A 19,409-nucleotide genomic window follows, 5' to 3' on the forward strand; every position below is an offset into this window, starting at 1 on the left:
GTTCTAATATAATTTCTCAGAGTATTCAGAAATTGACTTCCCCCCCAGGTTTTCTCTGTGTATGGCTGATATGGCAGTATTTATGAAGATTTGCAATATTTTCTGAGTTAGGATATATTTGGTTTACTTGTTAAACCTCTTCAGTAAGAGCCTCGACAAGAGAGTTCCTATTTCTCTTGCAGACCCAGAAACTTATGTGGGACGGTCAGGAATTTCAGAATTTCCTAAACTTCTAAAACCCAACTTCAGCATTTCCTAAATTTCTGAAATCCAGTTTCAGAAAAGCTAACATCTTGTTTTCATTAAAATAAAATAAATGACCATGTAAATATTTAAAAGGAAGTTAACATCAATTAAGATCATGCAAATAATAACAATGAAAAATTAACCCTTTAGAACTCTCACTGGATGCAAATCGATAAAATACAGATGTCTTCATTCTCTTTCCAACAGATTTAGGATCTAGAACAGAGGGATTGCTTTTCAAAACACTCTGCATGGAAGGGCAGCAGTATCTCCCTGATGGTTCCCCTGTCAGTCACTACAACGTCCACAACCTTTATGGATGGTCGCAAACAAAACCCACCCTTGAGTATGCTGCATCTTATTGTTCTTTCAAAAATACGTTGCAAATTATTATTCGCTGTCTGTATTCTCATGACGGTTTCACCAGTTTATTTACCAGAATTTTTTCCTGATAATTTTTCTTTGCATCTGAATATCTTCAGTGTTTCAATTGAGTTAAAAGTGAATAATTTCACCCCAAAAAACCCAACCTCAAAACACTCCTCTGTCCCTTACAAATGGAGAACTAAGAACAATTCTAAACACTTCGATTAATCAATCAATAACAATTAGTCAATGATAGTCTCAAGTGCTTTGAGTAACTCAAAAGTACACAAAAAATATTGTTTCCACCTATTTCTGTGATAATGTGGTTTATTTGTAGTGTTGATCTTCTTTCGGCCTTACATCAAAGGAAGGAAAAAGGATAGAGATTTTAAAATATAGGCTACAAGACAGCTATTCTGAAATGAATATAATTAAAATAAATAAAACACTGCTGAAAAGGGGAAACTCTCACTCCAAGATGAAAATGTCAGGTTTAATATGGTAATTTGCAGACAAATCTATGCTGGCTATTTCAAATAATCGTTTTTCGTTTGCGATGATTACAGAGCAAAGATCTATTTGTTGTTCTGACACCCTTCGGGCAACCAATGCTGTGCTGACAGGTCGAATATTCCCAGCACTCCTGTTCTCACCGTTGTTATTGCCTTGGTGGGAATTTTGTTAGTATCATTATTAAATGTTGCGGACAATTTTCTGATGTTTCAATAACGGACTAACGTGCCCTGGGGCAGGTCACATAACCCCTAAAAATTCTGGAAGTTGGGCTACACCTCCATTTTCCTCTAAAGCCATTAGTCTTAACTGGAAATCCTTAATTTAGTGCCTCCTTGTGCTGCCAATTCATTTTCTAACTCCGGGTTGCTTGACACTTCATTCTTCATTTCTGCAGATGTGTGGGAGACAGTGAATTCCAGCAAAAATCACATCTCAATTGGGTTCATGACTGCTCTTGCTCACAAGGAGAGAAAGGCAGCGCTTTGCTACCGAAAGACAAGCCACCAATTTTATTTTCAGAGTCATATGTAAGACCTTTTACAATTATCTTTGTTCTCATCCTGTTGGTTTCTTCTCCCAGTGCCTTGCGGAATATGACGAAGGAGCGAGGCATCGTTGTCACCCGTTCAACCTACCCCAGCAGCGGAAAGTGGTCGGGACATTGGCTGGGTGACAATACCGCAGCCTGGGATCAGCTCGATAAATCTATTATCGGTATGTTGACGCAAACTGTAACCAATTTATACCTTGTTTCTTCTTGATTTCCTCCCTAATAATTGTGCTTTTTTAGCCAAAACGGGCTAATCAGCTGAGCAATCAGAATTTATGGCCAATTTCTTCTTGATCTTTTTTTTCTTCTTGTCTCCTGTTAAGAATGTTTATGGTTTCTATAAGATTTAGGTTTGGTTGCATGGGTCTGAGCACCACTTTGTCCTCAAATTCATCCCCTGTCACCTTCACAGAATCACAGAGTCACAGAACGTTCGGGCTTGGAAGGGACCTCTGTGGGTCATCTAGTCCAATCCCCCTGCTGAAACAGGGTCACCTACAGCAGGATGCACAAGACCTTGTCCAGATGGGGTTTGAATATCTCCAGAGAAGGAGACTCCACAACCTCCCTGGGCAGCCTGTTCCAGTGCTCCGTCACCCTCAGAGGGAAGAAGTTCTTCCTCGTGTTCAGCTGGAGCTTCCTCTGCTTCAGTTTGTGCCCATTGCCCCTTGTCCTGTCACAGGACACTACTACAAAGAGTCCGGGCCCCATCCTCCTGACACCCACCCTTCAGATATTTGTAGGCATTTCTAAGGTCCCCTCTCAGCCTTCTCTTCTCCAGGATGAACAAGCACAGCTCCCTCAGCCTTTCCTCTTAGGAGAGATGCTCCAGTCTCCTCCTCATTCTCATAGCCCTCCTCTGGACTCTCTCCAGTAGCTCCTCATTTTTCTTGAACTGGGGAGCACAGAACTGGACACAGTAGTGCAGATGGGGCCTCCCCAGGGCAGTGTAGAGGGGAAGGAGAACCTCCCTCGACCTGATGGCCACACTCCTCTTGATGCATCCCAGGATCCCATTGGCCTTCTTGGCAGCCAGGGCACACTGCTGGCTCATGGTTAACCTGTCGTCCACCAGCACACCCAGGTCCCTCTCTGCAGAGCTGCTCCCCAGCAGGTCAGCCCCAGCCTGTACTGATGCATGGGGTTGTTCCTCCCCAGGTGCAGGACTCTGCGCTTGGCCTTGTTGAACCTCATCAGGTTCCTCTCTGCCCAACTCTCCAGCCTGTCCATGTCACTTCCCACCATCCTCTCCCTTTTGCCCACAATCTGCTGCTTTGCTTCTTAAGATCTGGCTTTCCTGGGGCAATTCTGGAAATTATTTTCTTTTTCTCATCCTGAGTCGTGTGATCTACTCATTACACCAAATTAAAAAGCGCAGTCGTTATTATTGATTTTTTTTTTTTCATTGCAGGTATGATGGAGTTTAGTCTCTTTGGAATATCTTATGTAAGCTCCCAATTTATTGCCTTAGATTTCCGTTATCTTTGTCAGCAAAATGTGGAGTATAGGCACCGGATGTTTTTCTTTTTGATTTTCAGACCGGAGCAGATATCTGCGGCTTCTTTGGAGACTCAGAGTACGAGCTGTGTGCTCGATGGATGGAGCTGGGCGCCTTTTACCCGTATTCCAGGAATCACAATGGGGCAGGAAACAGGGTGGGCACCTTCCCTGTTTGCTTTGATGGAAGTTTTTTATTTCCCATATTTTCCCCTTTTTCCTACTTTTTTTGTATTCCCCAGTTATGCTGTTTTTAGGCAAACACAGCAAATCTACAAGAAGAAAAGAAGTATTTTTCATGTGTTCCAGTTCTACTTAAGCACATCAACTCTACAACACTAAAATAGTTATTTTTTCATGCAGACTATTTTTACTTAAATGTACCACACTTACAGGACTAAAATAATGACTTTTATGGCTACAGACATTTCAAGGGGCAAAAGTGACCATAGCGTTGTCAGCCCTAATGATTCTTCATTTTCCAGTAAATTAAAAAAGGGAACGAGATTATGGCTACAGACATTTCAAGGGGCAAAAGTGACCATAGCGTTGTCAGCCCTAATGATTCTTCATTTTCCAGTAAATTAAAAAAGGGAACGAGATTCCTGAGTATTTACAAGTCCTGTACTTTGCCCACTTCTTGCAGAAAATATTGTCTTTCTGTTAAGAACAAATGAAAATAACGGTCTGAACAGAGGACTTTGCTGTCTCAGGACACAGTGATAGAAAATCAAGATAAATGGATAAATGGCAATGAGGGAAACAGCATTTTTATCCTTGTTAGAGCTTTAGGTCATGATGAGCAGAGCTATTTGTCCTTTGTGAAAGAACAGAGAAAGAAATCAAGGTCCTCTAAAATAGAGGAGAGCGAGGAATTTGCAAGGCTCCACCCAAGCCTCCTCAGCTATGTTGTGTTATGTTGATTTTGAGGCACGTTTGGCAATTATTGCCACTAAATTATGTGAATTTATGGGTGACGCTTAAGATGATAAAAAGATGCTAAACATCAGATCTTTTTTCCCCACCTCTTCCTGACAAAATAATCCTGTTTGAATAACGAGAGACTCTTTTCTCTTGTTTAGAGGCAAGATCCTGTTTCCTGGAATTCAACATTTGAAGACATTTCCAGGAAAGTGCTGAATATAAGATACACCCTCTTACCCTACTTGTACACGTTAATGCACGAAGCCAACGCTCACGGCAGCACCGTCGTCCGCCCTCTCTTCCACGAGTGAGTGTGGTCCTTCCTTCTCCATTAATCCTGAACTTCCACCCAAGTCCATAGGGTTTCCGTGATTCTCGTAAAAAGGTTTTCCCTCAGTTACAGTGATTTTTCTTGTAAAACTGGCAAAGGATCGAGAAAACGCATGTTCAGCGTCAGCTCGCGGTGACAGCTCAAGTTCTTGCTTTCCCAGAGTGCCAAAATTTTTTTCTTGTATATAAATTTAATTAATATAGAAATTTTAAAGCTCATTCTCACCACCCCTGGTGGCATTCAGTGAATATTTTCCGCCTGGTACTGGATGTATGTAGAATCAGAGAGTGAGTGTTGCAAAAATAGCAAAAAATATAAACAGAGAAACAGAAAAAGAGGGAAAAATAGTTTTTTTGACACAATGTCTTGAGACATTTGCAGGGCAAGGTAACTTCTTTTGGCCAAACTGATGCAGAAGGATTTTTTTTTTTAAATGTTTTTATAGCAATTTAAGAAAAAAAACAAAACTTGGTTTTAGGGACATAAGACTTCATTTGTACCTGGTCAGAAGGGGCAATGTGTGCCAAAGACTGGTTAATGACATCACTTTAAAAATGCAGTAAAATATTTAAAAATGCAGTAAAATATTTAAAAATGCTTGTCTTCTGCTGAAAAACACAGAATTGTCAGTACAAAATCCCGGCCTAATTTAGAGTAATCTAAGACTTGATTCCCACAAAATACCTGTGAAAAAACTAAATGGCCCAAATCAGAAAGTCATTTGGTCACTACTTAATTTTGCTGTTGCTAAAGCCAAGCAAAAGTGATTTTTAAAATTTTGTAATCCAAATATAATGAATAAAAATCACGATATATGTGTAGATATAGGCCAGCAAACATGAAGAAACAGCAGCAACGAAAACTAACAGATAGGAGGTATTTCCCTAACGATTTCCACATTAGGAACTGAATACATTCTTGATGAGTGCTGCTATATTTGTAAATAAAATGGTATTCACTTTTAAGAATTACTATCTCTTACTAATAAATCGGTAATAAATATTACCTACTGTTACTGGTAACGTACTTACAGTTGAGGAAATGGTAATTTTACTGGGAAAAAAGGCTTCAATGCGGAATCGTTCTGGGAAAGGCGGGCACTGAGGGTTTGACCGCTCTTTGGTTACTGCACAGGTTTGTGGAAGACAAAATGACGTGGGAAATCTATGAACAATTTCTGTGGGGACCAGCACTGCTCATCAGCCCCGTACTGAAACAGGTGAAATACCAGAAATAGAAATGTCAGACAAGTTGGGGGAAAAATGAGAAAATGTTAGAAACTGATGAAAATCTTCAAAGGGACTTCGAAGTGACTGCCCTACTCTGCCCTAGTGAGGCCCCATCTGGAGTCCTGTGTCCAGTTCTGGGCTCCCCACTTCAAGAAAGATGAGGAGCTACTGGAGAGAGTCCAGTGAAGGGCTATGAGGATGATGAGGGGACTGGAGCATCTCTCCTACAAGGAGAGGCTGAGGGAGCTGGGCTTGTTCAGCCTGAAGGAGAGAAGGCTGAGAGGGGATCTCATAAATGTTTATAAATACCTTAAGGGTGGGTGTCAGGAGGATGGGTCCAGATTCTTTTCAGTGGTGCCCAGTGACAGGACAAGGGGCAATGGGCACAAACTGAAGCACAGGAAGCTCCAGCTGAACATGAGGAAGAACTTCTTCCCTCTGAGGGTGACGGAGCCCTGGCCCAGGCTGCCCATAGGGGCTGTGGATTCTCCTTCTCTGGAGATATTCAAGCCCCGCCTGGACACGGTGCTGTGCATCCTGCTGTAGGTGACCCTGCTTCAGCAGGGAGTTGGGCTGGGTGACCCACAGAGGTCCCTGCCAAGCCTGAACATTCTGTGATTCAGTGACTTGGGCTAAAGTCTACTTTTTGGCTTTAATAGATCTAAACCAAAAAATGTTTAATTCCAGGGGGCTGTGGAGGTGAATGCTTACCTGCCGAATGCCCGCTGGTATGATTACCACACAGTAAGTAATTTTAGAAACTGTATTATATTTATTTTTCCTAATACGTTTAAACAAGAGTGTATCGTGCTGGGGTGGAGTGAGAATCCACCACCTCTGTTTTACCAACACGTGTCCAGTAGGAGCTTTTAGGGATGTAAAAAAATGACATTTTGGATGATTTTTAAAAATTAATCAGTTTCTTTAATGAAATCTCGTTCAACACAACCAGTTAAAGGGTGGAATATCTGTAATCTGAAGCACTTCTGTGCTGTCTTCTTCTTTTAACCGTTCAATGATACATAGAACTTCTTTTCCAAAAATGGAGAGGAGGAAGAAAAAATTTTAAAGAGTTTTTACAGCCTCAGGCTTCAGACATCACTCCACTCATCAAGTGTTGTGTAACTGTTTTATATATGCAGATTTTCAGATTTTATCTCGAAAATACGTAGTACTGCACTAAAAAAGGATTTGCACTGACATCTTTCTTAGTGTTTATGCATTTATAAACTTCTGTTCTAAAAAAAGTAAATTCTCTCTCTAAAAATTTTAAGAATTATTCTGAATTTCTAAATTTGGAATAAATATATATAAAATAAATAAATGTTCTAAAGTATGTATATATATAATATATATTCTAAATATACACATAATTATATATATAAAAATATATATAAAATACATATTCTAATATATATAATCTAAATTAAATGTATAAATATATATTCTAATAAGTTTTAAATATTCAAAGTTTCTAAATAATTTGGAATAAATAATATAAATAAATATTCTAAAATAAATAGATATCCTAAAAGAAGTTTAAAATATTCAACAAGGAGACTATCCTTTGTGTTTTATTTTTAATTATAAATAGGATGAGTATGTTGACTTTAGGGGACTGTTCAGAAATTTGTCATCTCCCTTGGACCATATCAACCTCCACATCCGAGGCGGTTACATCCTCCCTCAGCAAATCCCTGCTAATACGACATTTTACAGGTACGATAAGAAGAACTGAACAAATAAAATTTAATTTCATTTTTGTTTTTTTTTGCTTTTTAGGGAAGTTATTTAATTAGTGGCCCGGCAAATAAATTGTGTATGAATTACATAGCGAGAGCGTTTTTCTGGCCTCCTTATTTTCAGCCTGGGGAAAGTATAATTTTCTGGTTTAACGTACACCATGCTTGGAGGTAGCTCCCATTTGGTATAAATATTATGAGTCCTGAGAAAATCAATATGCATGGAAGCACCATAATTTTAAGACTTTTTTTCACGTTTTGATTTCCTCCCCATGGTGTCTTTTAAATGTAAAGCTACGGATTGGGGAAGACTGGTAACAGAGATAATTTGAGTTGTGTACAAGTTCTAGAATATAAATTATGGCACCTGAGAAAGATAAAATGTTATTATCTGAGAAAAATTTTCTATTTTTCATAGCCGAAATAACCCATTGGCACTTACCGCTGCGTTGAATGACAGTCAGCTTGCAGAAGGTCAACTTTACTGGGATGACGGGGTGCGCATTGGTAAGTACAAAGTTTCTTGTTTACAAGATAAATGAACTAATTTGGAGTCGACAAGGTGTAAATATTGCCTTTCTTTAGCTCGGTGGATTGTGAACACGAACAGTTAATTTTTATTTTGGGATTATTGTACAGCTGTGCAACACGTCATAGGAACACAAACTGGGAAAAAAATGACAGTAAAATCATTAAGCTAAATAAATTAAACTCAAATTACAGGAAAATGTTAAACAATAAAAAGGATAAAATATTAAATGAGTAAAAAGATGGTACGATAAGAACGTAATGCTCTTATTTATAGGATACATATTTTGCATCAATTAAGTAGTGCCCAGGACACAGGACAAGATATCTAATAAGGACTTGATCTCAGACCTATGGGGAACACAACCCTGGATGAAGTGGGGAGATTTAACTTATTTCCTCCATACTGATAAATTCAAATTATCTTCAGATGAGACATAGCCAGAAGCCTCTTGCCCCTTACACCATCCACTGTGTGTTGTCTTTGTGAAAACTACAAGCTCTCCCCTGAGATTATCCCAAGTAAGGCACAAAATTGGGATTTTTTTTTTTAAAGCCTGCATGATGCGTATACCTGTGTGTAGTATATGCAGAAACATTCTTCTATTTAATTAAAAAAAAAAGGTGAACAGCAGATACATTTACTTTCTTCTTTCTTTTTAACAGATGCGTATGAAGAAGGTGTGTATCTGCTGACCTCATTTACTGCTAATCAGGTACGTCACGTTAATTAACTGGTTTGGAGTACACCAGTTGATTGCTGGCGTAGGTTTAGCTAAATTCTTTTAATTTGGCAGTTTTTAAATTGTTTTGGTATCCCAACACGCCACTAACCGTCTGTGATGGACCATCTCTTATCCAGCGTTGTGAAAACGGTTGCAGGTCCCTAATTATTGATTTTTTTAAAAAAAGTTATATATGCAATAGCCTATTCTGGTAGGATAAACTAATTTCGCAATAAATTGGGGCAACTTAATTTACTTCAGGGGACCTATTCCACATACGCAGATTTTTATTAAGTAGCTGGCCCAGTTTGAAACCACCAAGACAAATGTTGATTCGGATTTTTTTATCTGCACTTCGGTTTTTAATAATTGAGGAGGTTTTATCTTACCAGTAAAAATCCCAGACGTGCCCATTTGCAAATTCTCCTTCTACATATGAAGAAATTTAGGAGAGTTTTGTGCCCAGGCTGCAATATTATGCAATTAACATAATGAAATTGTATTAAGAACAAATGTAAGCTGGAGTAAAAAAATGTCGATTTTAGCTGTATTTATTGTATATTCATGACGCTATAATTTCTAATAATTCTGAAAATTCCAGTTTATTTCAAGAAGGATTTGTATAAAATGAAAGCACGTATCAGTGCAGAAATCCAGCAAGGTCAATCTTTTGTCAGGTGAATTTCTGCATCACTTTTGCAGATCATTTACCAGCATTTACGTAAATGATTACATTTTAGCTAATCATCTTGTGCGTGTTTTATAGCCTTCTAGTTAAGCATATATGTCTATGTAGGATGCAAATTCACTTGGGCAGAATAGAAAGAAATAACAGTATACAAATAAATATATCCGATCAGGAATATAGTCACAGTTAGAACCAGGAAAGTGCTTTCAAACGGTGTATAAACATATGAGCATCCAGTAGAGCTGTGATCTCCAATTTTTTTGACCACGTGTCCCCTAGCAGTAAATAATTTTCTCAGCACCTCCCCCAACACACACATATTTATTTATAAATTGTACATATGTACTACTGTGCTATTATGTAGATAATAAAGCATACACAAAAATAGAAATGTAAAAGGCAGATAAAGCTGAAACTTAAATGGATGAAGTTCGACAGGGCAAGTGCAGAGTGCTGCCCCTGGAAGAAACAACCCCAGGCATCAGTACAGGCTTGGGGTGGACCTGCTGGAGAGCAGCTCTGTGGAGAGGGACCTGGGTGTGCTGGTGGACGACAGGTTAACCATGAGCCAGCAGCGTGCCCTGGCTGCCAAGAAGGCCAATGGGATCCTGGGATGCATTAAGAGGAGTGTGTCCAGCAGGTCAAGGGAGGTTCTTCTCCCCCTCTACTCTGTCCTAGTGAGGCTCCATCTGGAGTCCTGTGTCCAGTTCTGGGACCTCCAGTTCAAGAAAGATGAGGAGCTACTGGAGAGAGTCCAGTGGAGGGCTACGAGGATGGTGAGGGGACTGGAGCATCTCCCCTACTAGGAAAGGTTGAGGGCGCTGTGCTTGTTCATCCTGGAGAAGAGAAGGCTGAGAGGGGACCTTAGAAATGCCTACAAATATCTGCAGGGTGGGTGTCAGGAGGATGGGGCCAAGCTCTTTTCAGTGGTGCCCAGCGACAGGACAAAGGGCAACGGGCACAAACTGAAGCAGAGAAAGTCCTGTCTGAACATGAGGAAGAATTTCTTCCCTGTGAGGGTGACGGAGCCCTGGCCCAGGCTGCCCAGGGAGGCTGTGGAGTCTCCTTCTCTGGAGATATTCAAGACCCGCTTGGACAAGGTCCTCTGCAGCCTGCTGTAGGTGACCCTGCTTTGGCAGGGGGTTGGGCTGGGTGACCCACAGAGGTCCCTTCCAACCCCGACCATTCTGTGATTCTGTGATTCTGTGAAATAGATGCTATTATAAAAATATTTTAGATTTTATTTATTAATAGCATACAAATATTTTCTTCCCACACTCCAATGGATTTTCTTGGGCACCACAGCAATAGAGGACAGTGTTTTCTGCTACCACTATCAAATATCCACGTTAGGAGCCTGATGGAAAAGCAGAGAAAATCTAGTCGGGCAGAAGTTGCTTAATTCGGTTCAATTTTTGTTAACAACTGTTAATTGATTCAAGGTCCCAGCAGCACCTTTGAACAGAGGCTGGTGTGAAGTCACTGACTCAGTTTGTGGCTGCTTTTTATTGTTATTCTTGATTTTATTCTTGATTTTTTAGTGGAGGAAAAGAAGGTTATCCGTAGTAGTCAGCATGGATTCGCCAAGGGGAAATCATGCCTGACCAATCTGATAGCTTTCTAAGATGGCATGACTGGCTGGGTAGATGAAGGGAGAGCCGTGGATGTTGCCTACCTAGACTTCAGCAAGGCTTTCGACACAGTCTCCCATAACATCCTCCTAGGGAAGCTCAGGAAGTGTGGGCTAGATGAGTGGTCAGTGAGATGGACTGAGAACTGGCTGAATGGCAGAACTCAGGGGGTTGTCATCAGCGGCGCTGAGTCTAGTTGGAGGCTGGTGACAAGTGGTGTCCCCCAGGGGTCAGTACTGGGCCCAGCCTTGTTTAATTTCTTCATCAACGACCTGGATGAAGAGTTAGAATGTACCCTCAGAAAATTTGCTGATGACACCAAACTGGGAGGTGTGGTAGATGCACCAGCAGGCTGTGCTGACTTTCAGCGAGACCTGGATAGGCTGGAGAGTTGGGCAGAGAGGAACCTGATGAGGTTCAACAAAGGCAAATGCAGGGTTCTGCATCTGGGGAGGATCAACCCCATGCATCAGTACAGGCTTGGGGTGGACCTGCTGGAGAGCAGCTCTGCGGAGAGGGACCTGGGTGTGCTGGTGGACGACAGGTTAACCATGAGCCAGCAGCGTGCCCTGGCTGCCAAGAAGGCCAATGGGATCCTGGAGTGCATCAACAGAAGTGTGTCCAGCAGGTCGAGGGAGGTTCTCCTTCCCCTCTACACTGCCCTAGTGAGGCCTCATCTAGAGTACTCTGTCCAGTTCTGGGCTCCCCACTTCAAGAAAGATGAGGAGCTACTGGAGAGAGTCCAGCGGAGGGCTACGAGGATGATGAGGGGAATGGAACATCTCTCTTACGAGGAGAGGCTGAGGGAGCTGGGTTTGTTCAGCCTGGAGAAGAGAAGGAGGCAGGGGGACCTAATATATACTTACAGATATCTGCAGGGTGGGTGTCAGGAAGATGGGGCCAAGCTCTTTTCAGTGGTGCCCAGCGACAGGACAAGGGGCAACGGGCACAAACTGAAGCAGAGGAAGTTCCGTCTGAAAATGAGGAAGAACTTCTTCCCTCTGAGGGTGACGGAGCCCTGGCTCAGGCTGCCCAGGGATGTTGTGGATTCTCCTTCTCTGGAGATATTCAAGACCCGCCTGGACAAGGTCCTCTGCAGCCTGCTGTAGGTGACCCTGCTTCGGCAGGAGGGTTGGACTAGATGACCCACAGAGGTCCCTTCCAACCCCGACCATTCTGTGATTCTGTGATTCTGTGATTATCGTTATTCTTGACTTTTGTCATTGTTCTTCAACACAGAAGATACACCGTGGAACATTTACTTTGTTTGAAAGTCAACGATAACTAGTGCTTATTAGAATTATTGGCATTTCCAGTATGTCAGCTTTAAATTTTTGTTTTGAGTGGTTGAAAAACTGGAATTAAATTAGGTGGTAATTATAGGGACTATTGATCGAAAAGAAATGCTTTTTATACAGTAAAAAAAGGCATGTTGTTTCCTCAGTTTTAAAGGTGGCCAAAATATGTTGTTATTTTATTCTCAGTGCTCTTATTTCTCATTTTTTTTGGTCAAGTAATTGGATATTAACTGCTAAGGGAGAAATGGGTATTTTTGCTATTTGCTGTTGTAAGATTACGTAGTAAATGCACATTTTCCTGCTCTTATAGAAAGCTGGTAAGGAAAAGCTTAATTAAATGAGTCTTAAATCCACCCATAATGAAAAATACAATAAAATAATATAGCTATATGATTACATTCTACTTATATAGGTATATCATAGCGGACTTGCATGGAAGCGAAGCAAAACACCATCTCTGGGAAACATAAACAATATTCTCTGCCTGGAGACCTGGTAGAATTGGGTAAAAACTAAAGAAATCATGAATGTGTTACCTACCCAAAAACAAATCACCTGGTCCAAGAAATGCTCCCCCCTCCCCAGCTCACACTCTTATTTTGTTCTGGTCTGGAATGAAGAATTTCACAACCCATCCTCAACATTTTTGCAACCGTAAAAGGCAATTTAAAACAAAAAAAAGCAAATTTAGCAAAACACCTGCAGGATTTGAGCAATAACCAGTGGACACACAGAAATATTTTCACCATTTCAGTAGTTTGGGAAACTTCAGGGAATTACAGGAAGATGACCAAAAAGAAAAGGTCTGTAGTGGATGTTGGCAGAACTATGAAAATGCATTATTTGAATCCTTTCTTATGCTGAAAAATTCAGGACAAATTTTCCCATCAAGACAAATTTATTTAATATTCAGCACCTCATTGGTAGTGGAGAAGTCTGCGAGTGATCTGCAAAGGTGGAGAAACTGGGAAAATCAATGTCTTCAACATTCGGAAAATGAATACCACCGTAGATATATGTGCTGTTTTTCTTTTTTAATTGAAGAAAAGGAAAAAATTCTAAGCCTCAAGTGGGCTGAAAACAGGGTATTCTGACATGGAACCACCGAAGGAAAAATCACTGATTTTCTTTTTTCCTCTTCCTTCAGAACGGCTTAGAAATACAGGTTTTGCACGATGGTTATGCCGATCCAAATAATCTGAAGTTTACTCAAATTAAAGTTTTGGGGTTGACCTCAACCATTCAGCAGGTGACAGTATTCGAGAATGGAGAAGCGATCCCATCTCCTCATGTTGTGTCCTATGACAGCCAAAAACAGGCAAGTCGATGGTTTAATGGGAAATCCTATCCTTGCAATTAGTTACGTGCTCTTGAATGCTTGGGGATTCACCTCTCAGCTGTAATATAATTTCTAAAATATATTTCTTTTTTGCAATAAACCCACTGATGTCTAAGAAGTAAGAACTCCGGGTACTTTTGCACCAAACTTTTTTTCCTACAGAATTAATGAAGTCTCATCACAAGTCACGGTCGCACCGTTCCGTGAGACCTGCAAGCTAAAATCAGTTGATGTTTAATGTAATTTACCACCCTTTCTAGAGAACTTGGCGTTCTGTTGGGTCTCATTTCTTTCTGCCTTTTTGTGGAAAGCCAAAAGATAATGTACTAATATACTAAAATATGTTTACATTTTTGTATGAAAGTAGTATATAATATAAAGATATATTATGCAAAACCTGTAGTAACATAGTATAGCAGAATATAATGTAATAGAATGTAATGTAGCTTAATGTAATGTAACGTAATGTAACAACATAACTTAGAATAGAATAGAATAGAATAGAATAGAATAGAATAGAATAATGTAATGTAATGTAATGTAATATAATGTAATGTTTGAGCCAGCAGCGTGCCCTGGCTGCCAAGAAGGCCAATGGGATCCTGGGGTGCATTAAGAGGAATGTGGCCAGTAGGTCGAGGGAGGTTCTCCTCCCCCTCTGCTCTGCCCTAGTGAGGCCCCATCCGGAGTCCTGTGTCCAGTTCTGGGCTCCCCACTTCAAGAAAGATGAGGAGCTACTGCAGAGAGTCCAGTGAAGGGCTACGAGGATGGTGAGGGGATTGGAACATCTCTCCTACGAGGAGAGGCTGAGGGAGCTGGGCTTGTTCAGCCTAGAGAAGGCTGAGAGGGGACCTCATAAATGCTTATAAATATCTGCAGGCTGGGTGTCAGGAGGATGGGGCCAGACTCTTTTCAGTGGTGCCCAGCAACAGGACAAGGGGCAACGGGCACAAACTGAAGCAGAGAAAGTTCCAGCTGAACACGAGGAAGAATTTCTTCCCTCTGAGGGTGATGGATCACTGGCCCAGGCTGCCCAGAGTGGCTGTGGAGTCTCCTTCTCTGGAGATATTCCAGACCCACCTGGACAAGGTCCTCTGCAGTCTGCTGTAGGTGACCCTGCTTGGGCAGGGGGTTGGGCTGGGTGACCCACAGAGGTCTCTTCCAACCCCGACCATTCTGTGATTCTGTGATTCTGTAATGTAATGTCATGTAATATATATAATCAAAAAGAAGAATTAAGAAGATAAAGAGCAGCAATCAGAATAAGAACCTGCTGTCTCCTATGAGCTGCCGAAAACCAAGACATCTTCAAAGCAGAGTTCCTCATTGCTTTTTTTTGCTTGTTTTTCAAAGGTCCTGGGAATCACCCACCTTGAACTTGAATTAGGCAAAGGCTACACATTACAATGGAGCTAAGATGTCTGCAGATAACACTGGCCGGAGAGCTGAATGTTCTGATCTTCGCAAATTGTTTTTCCCTTCTACTTCTGCCTCTTTGACTTCCTAAAATATTTTGCACTTTAAATATGTACAATTTGTATTTATTATGTGTGGAAAGGAGATGTGGTTTGGTCTTGATCGCAGCTAACTACACCCTGTACACATAAAGTGGAGTTTGTTGGGTTTTATACGCTATGGCACTTTAATATGACTTGGTCTTTCAAAATTAAAACATGAATGGGAAATTAGGTGATTTCCCTATGTCGAAGTTCCGGCTGATGTCCTGCTCACTGTATTTTCTAGAAATATTAACATAGACTGTGGGAATACGGGGCAATAAATCTGCCCAAGTTTAACTTCAGTCCTGATTCATGAGTCAGGGTGACAGAGAAGTATTTAAGGGCAATCACATGAATTGATCTGAAATTAAAAGAAGTTTCAGTTGTTGATCTGTAAAATACTGAAAGCACTTGCAAAAATCCTTGGAAGTTTTGTATATAACCTTCAACTCGAGTTTCTCAAAATTTTGATCTGAAGTTGTATAAAATTAAACTTGATGTTTCAATGCTAACTAAAGAAAGAATCGGTCCCGAGCTTTTCTGGAGTTTGTATTTAATGTAAGGAAATGTTGTTGTAAGCTTACTGAGATAATGGTTCATGTCAAAGACTTTCTGCGTCTAAGAAGTGGAGCGTGCAACCTAAACAGATTGAAAAAGAACATTTCCAACTGAATTTCTTGGGATGAAGCGTCTGTCAGAGGCAGTGGTAATCTCTAGGCCCCTGTGCTGAAAACCCACTTCAATGGTTCCTCTACATGTTAAAATTGTGTAATAAAAGAGTTAAATAGCCAATACGACTCTAGTTGTAGCATTAGTCTACTGAGTCTTCCCTGTACTCTAGGGAAACTGGAAACCCAGAAAGAAAAAAAGAATCATTTCAGATAAAAATCACCATACTGAAAAATATTTTTGGCTAAAGGAACTTGAAATTTTTGTGCTGCAACACCACAGGTGCTCGCATGTGTCTTGCAATATCTCACACCGCAGGCTGTACCGCTGAAGTCCAACAAGCTTGGTTTTCCACAGAATTCAACGAGCAGTAGAAACAAACTCTGTTCATGATCTAATTAGGTTAATTAAGGTTTTTAAATTTTTCAACCAAATTGAAAGCATCTGCCTTTGGTCAACACAAGGGGTCTTCTGCTCCTGGTGTTTCTCTGCTCTTTGCCAGCATTTCTTCCCTCCTCCACTCATTTGAGTCAAAGAATCAGCCAAAACCGACCAGGAGATTTGAATTTGAAGGTGAAAAAAGCTTCTTTTCTCACCACCCAAAGATTATTTCTTTCAAGCTACAGAACTTGCCTGATGTCTTGGTCCAACTTCTGGCATTTGGCCAAGCTGTGATCGGTGGGGGTGGAAAGTTAGGATGTCTTAACTGAGGTGAGACTCCATGGAGAAAGTGGGCTTGTGCAACCTCTTTGATGCCAAGTTGTTAAGGGAAAATCTCTAATGTTTCTTGTCAGCACTATAGTCATTGGGGGCATAGCAACAGCCACCTGCTCCTTACGGGACTTGTGGCTGAGCTTAGTCACGTGACCAGCAAGGCAAGAGCAGCCCAAAGGTCACATCATCAGGTAAGACCATGGTGATAAGGCAGTTCCAAAATCAAAGCAAGAACAACTCAAGGCCCAGATCATCAGGCAAGACCGTGGTGATGAGGCAGTTCCAAGGTCAAGGCAAGAACACAGGTTGGGATGAGGTTCAATGATGGTGAAGAGTCAGACACAGCCCAGTGGTCCCTGGAGGAGCCAGATGGGATGAGGCAGGTCCAAAGTCCAGTTAAGAAGTCCACTCCCAGGTTGAGGTCCTGCTCAGGGAGGCCCATGGCCATGCACAGCTATGGCTATGTTGAACCTGCAGGGCTGAAAACCTGGGTCTGGGCTGAAATGGCCTCATGGGAAGAAGGGGTATGGAGGGCCCTTGTGAGGCTCATCAGGGCCGTTAAGGCCCTTGACAGTAGCAGGGCTGAGCCCCTTGGGTGCCTGGGTTCCCCTGGAGATCTGGGTCCCCTCAGACTCTGGTCCCTTGTAGATGCCAGTGTCCCCACTCCTGGTACCTGAGTCTTTCAGATGATGGAGTCCCCTGAAAGACTTGGCATCTTGGATGTCCAGGTCTCCCTGACACCTGGGTCCCCCTTGTAGATCGTACTGGGTGCTATGGAAAGGCATTTAAAGAATAATGCAATCATCAGGTGTAGTCAACATGCTTTCACAAGGGGAAAGTCTTGTTGCTATGACAAGGTCACCTAATGGGTGAAGGGAAGGTAGTGGATTTAGTTTTCTTGGATTTTAGGATGGCTGTTGATACTATCCTTCACAGCACCCTTCTGGACAAGTTGTCCAACTGTGGGATTAGCGGGTTCACAGGGCACTGGGTGACGAACTGGCTGGACGGCAGGGCTCAAAGCATTGTGGTGAATGGGGCTACTTCGGGCTGGTGACCAGTCACCGGTGGTGCTCCCCAGGGCTCAGTCCTAGGGCAGGTTCTGTCAATATATTTATCAATGATCTGGATGGCAGTGGAGCTTTGCCGTGCATCAGCCACTCCTCCCAGTTTTGCATTGTCAGCAAACTTGCTTTGGGTAGCTATTTATAGGAACTCGAGATGGTTTGTCAATATTTTGATTAGGGTGAGTCATTCTGGTAGACACTTCAGGCAGCAGATGGCCTAGGTGTGACCACGGGGTGCCTGGCCACCCCAGCTCTAGGCTACTGACTCAGATAACAGCACAGTGGGAGGTTTTCCCAAAGCCTGCAGGGCTTGTCCTCGTGTGTCACAGTGGCCCCGGACAGCTGCACCACCGTACAGGCACAGCCCGCTCCAAAATTTCAGACCCTTGGAAAATACTAAAGAAAGTGTGTTTACGCCTCTTTGTCTCCTGGGGGCACCAGGAGTGCCTGATTGGGTGCCTGCATGGGAAATCGTGAAAGAGGATAAAGCAAACCCATTGTCACACCCTGGACAGCTTCATCATCAAAGTAGAAGTGCTGCCATTCAGCGTGACCTGGCCAGGCTGGAAAGTTGGGTAGAGAGGAACCTGATGAGGTTCAACAAAGGCAAATGCAGGGTTCTGCATCTGGGGAGGAACAACCCCATGCATCAGTACAGGCTTGGGGTGGACCTGCTGGAGAGCAGCTCTGCGGAGAGGGACCTGGGTGTGCTGGGGGACGACAGGTTAACCATGAGCCAGCAGCGTGCCCTGGCTGCCAAGAAGGCCAATGGGATCCTGGAGTGCATTAAGAGGAGTGTGTCCAGCAGGTCAAGGGAGGTTCTCCTTCCCCTCTACACTGCCCTAGTGAGGCCCCATCTGGAGTCCTGTGTCCAGTTCTGGGCTCCCCAGTGCAAGAAAGATGAGGAGCTACTGGAGAGAGTGCAGCAGAGGGCTACGAGGATGATGAGGGGAATGGAGCATCTCTCCTACGAGGAGAGGTTGAGGGAGGTGGGCTTGTTCAGCCTGAAGAAGACAAGGCTGCAGGGGGACCTAATATATACTTACAGATATCTGCAGGGTGGGTGTCAGGAAGATGGGGCCAAGCTCTTTTCAGTGGTGTCCAGTGACAGGACAAAGGGCAACGGGCACACACTGAAGCAGAGAAAGTTCCATCTGAACATGAGGAAGAACTTCTTCCCTCTGAGGGTGATGGAGCACTGGAACAGGCTGCCCAGGGATGTTGTGGATTCTCCTTCTCTGGAGATATTCAAGACCCGCCTGGACAAGATCCTCTACAGCCTACTGTAGGTGACCCTGCTTTGGCAGGAGGGTTGGACTACATGACCCACAGAGGTCCCTTCCAACCCCAACCATTCAGTGATTCTGTGATTTTCAAGCAAGGTTTTTTGCCAATGCTTGGTGCTTGTTATGGGTTTACGTGGCAAGATTTTGGTAACGGGGGGGCTATAGGGCTGGCTTCTGTGAGAACCTGCCAGAAGCTTCCCCCATGTTTGATAAAGCCAGTGTTAGTTGGCTCTAAGACGGACCCAGCGCTGCCCAAGGCCAAGCCAATCAGCAACGGTTGCAGCACCTCTGGGATAACATTTTTAAGAAAGGGAAGAAATAAAACTCTGGGTGAGATGGCAGTTAGAGAGAGGAGTGAGACTATGTGAGAGAAACAACTCTGCAGATACCAAGGTCGGTGAAGAAGGAGGGGGAAGGAGGTGCCCAAACTTTCGGAGCAGAGAGCCTTCCCTTGCATCTCATGATGGAGACCATGGTGAGGCAGGCTGTCCCCCTGCAGTCCATGGATGTCCATGGTGGAGCAGATATCCACCTGCAGCCCATGGAAGGGACCTCATGCCGAAG

At 42.6% G+C, this 19,409-nt stretch overlaps 1 protein-coding gene across 3 annotated transcripts in view; it reads left to right on the forward strand.

Annotated features, from left to right (window-relative positions):
• Positions 1 to 15,903, forward strand: part of LOC104338083 (maltase-glucoamylase) — a 62,672-nt gene extending 46,769 nt beyond the window's left edge. For 2 of the 3 annotated variants that reach the window (XM_075412282.1, XM_075412283.1), the window contains exons 37-48: positions 454 to 592; positions 1,709 to 1,842; positions 3,090 to 3,124; positions 3,217 to 3,333; positions 4,258 to 4,406; positions 5,565 to 5,649; positions 6,347 to 6,403; positions 7,254 to 7,378; positions 7,820 to 7,908; positions 8,596 to 8,645; positions 13,419 to 13,589; positions 14,964 to 15,903. In XM_075412282.1, the coding sequence (XP_075268397.1) occupies positions 454 to 592; positions 1,709 to 1,842; positions 3,090 to 3,124; positions 3,217 to 3,333; positions 4,258 to 4,406; positions 5,565 to 5,649; positions 6,347 to 6,403; positions 7,254 to 7,378; positions 7,820 to 7,908; positions 8,596 to 8,645; positions 13,419 to 13,589; positions 14,964 to 15,026 (1,214 nt within the window). In that variant the 3' untranslated portion in view covers positions 15,027 to 15,903. Of the gene's footprint in view, positions 1 to 453; positions 593 to 1,708; positions 1,843 to 3,089; positions 3,125 to 3,216; positions 3,334 to 4,257; positions 4,407 to 5,564; positions 5,650 to 6,346; positions 6,404 to 7,253; positions 7,379 to 7,819; positions 7,909 to 8,595; positions 8,646 to 13,418; positions 13,590 to 14,963 lie in introns of those variants that run through there. The other variant, XM_075412284.1, reaches the window with a different exon arrangement.
• The last annotated feature ends 3,506 nt before the right edge of the window (positions 15,904 to 19,409 follow it).

The sequence above is a fragment of the Opisthocomus hoazin genome, unplaced genomic scaffold, assembly GCF_030867145.1.
Source record: "Opisthocomus hoazin isolate bOpiHoa1 unplaced genomic scaffold, bOpiHoa1.hap1 HAP1_SCAFFOLD_128, whole genome shotgun sequence".
Lineage (NCBI taxonomy): Eukaryota > Metazoa > Chordata > Aves > Opisthocomiformes > Opisthocomidae > Opisthocomus > Opisthocomus hoazin.